Raw genomic sequence first — 1,381 nt, 5'->3', positions numbered from 1 at the left:
CTGCTGACTTTTAATAAATCGGACACTTACCTGTCCTGGAGTCCAACGATGTCGGCACCGCAGCTGATGTTTCCATCAGCTGTTGGGCACATGCTGCCTCCATTGCGAGTAGGGTAACCCGGCAGTGACGCCTTACAACTTCATGCCAGGAACCCTACTGCTCATGCGCGAGGCCCGCTCCTCTCTCCTACTGGCCGGGGAAGGAGGATGGAGCCTGGGCGGTGACATCAATAACCGTTGCTGAGGCTCCTGGAAGTGGGAACAGGATACCTGTGAAAGACAGGTATCCTGTCCCCCCTCCCCCCAGAAAGGTGCCGGGGGGGGGGAGTACAACGAGCAGAAGTTCCACTTTTGGGTGGAACTCCGCTTTAAAGCTCTCCTTATCTGCTTTGTTGTAAAAAGCCTTTTGAATACATTGCTCAATAGCTAAAGCTGCAATGTACAAACACAGTTGAATTATTATTACACAGGATTTATATAGCAGCAACAGTTTGTGCAGCATTTTACAAAATAAAGGCAGACATTACAGTTACAATACAATTTCGAAAAAGAGAAATCGGAGGGACCTGTTCAGCATGTAAGCTTAAAAATTTCTCCTAAAATTATTTTTTCTTTATTATTCCTGTGAGTGGGGCTATAACTAATAAGAGGACCTTGCATTTTGAAAAAAGGTCTGCATTAAATGCTTTTATTTGGAATATAAGTCCAGGCCATATAAATCTTATATTTATTTTTCTTTTACAGAGCTGACGGGCATAAATTAGTCAGGAAGAAAACGTGTTTTTCGGATCTGCTCAGGTCGGAATATTCCAGTGGGTTAACACCGAAAAGCAAGAAAAACAAGAAGCCCAATAATGAAGATAAGGAGACATAATACAGGAAATCTTAGTTGTCCAATTAAAATTTCCACATTCAGAAGTATGAAATTAACCAAGCTTCCAGTCCATCAGAGTTCAGGGTTGTCATCTTTAAAGACTTATTGGCTGCAGAATACCATGGAAATGCAGATTTGGTAGCCCTGATGTTTGGTTCCTATCTCTTGGCTCCTTAGGTTTTTGGGGAACATCATTAGTGTGAATATTGGCTATTTGCCATAGTCCTTTGAGAAATTAAAAAAAAAAAAAAAAAAAAATTGTACCGTGAAAGTATTTGGAAGATGCTTGAAAATGTCACCCCTAACACTCAGGGCGGTTAAGAGCGTCATTCTTATCCTTCCAGTAATTATTTAGAAGGATTAGAGACTAATGTTAGCCTTACATGTGTAGATTTCTTTTGATCAATCCTGCAAACTGAACAAGAAAAATGAATCGATTCCCCCATCCATGCAAAACAGCGTTAATGGAGGAATCTCCTCTGCCGGATATTTTATTCTGACAGCCGC

The 1,381-nt window shown here is 41.4% G+C and overlaps 1 protein-coding gene across 2 annotated transcripts in view; it reads left to right on the top strand.

Annotated features, from left to right (window-relative positions):
* Positions 1 to 1,168, top strand: part of DDX31 (DEAD-box helicase 31) — a 149,346-nt gene extending 148,178 nt beyond the window's left edge. For both annotated transcript variants that reach the window (XM_073600533.1, XM_073600532.1), the window contains exon 20: positions 745 to 1,168. In XM_073600533.1, coding sequence (XP_073456634.1) covers positions 745 to 874 — 130 coding nt within the window. In that variant the 3' untranslated portion in view covers positions 875 to 1,168. The remainder of the gene's footprint in view (positions 1 to 744) is intronic.
* The last annotated feature ends 213 nt before the right edge of the window (positions 1,169 to 1,381 follow it).

The sequence above is a fragment of the Aquarana catesbeiana genome, linkage group LG09 (genome assembly GCF_042186555.1).
Source record: "Aquarana catesbeiana isolate 2022-GZ linkage group LG09, ASM4218655v1, whole genome shotgun sequence".
In the NCBI taxonomy this organism is placed as follows: Eukaryota; Metazoa; Chordata; class Amphibia; order Anura; family Ranidae; genus Aquarana; species Aquarana catesbeiana.
Note: the sequence above shows the minus strand (reverse complement) of the source record. Positions and strands in the feature narration are given on the sequence as shown.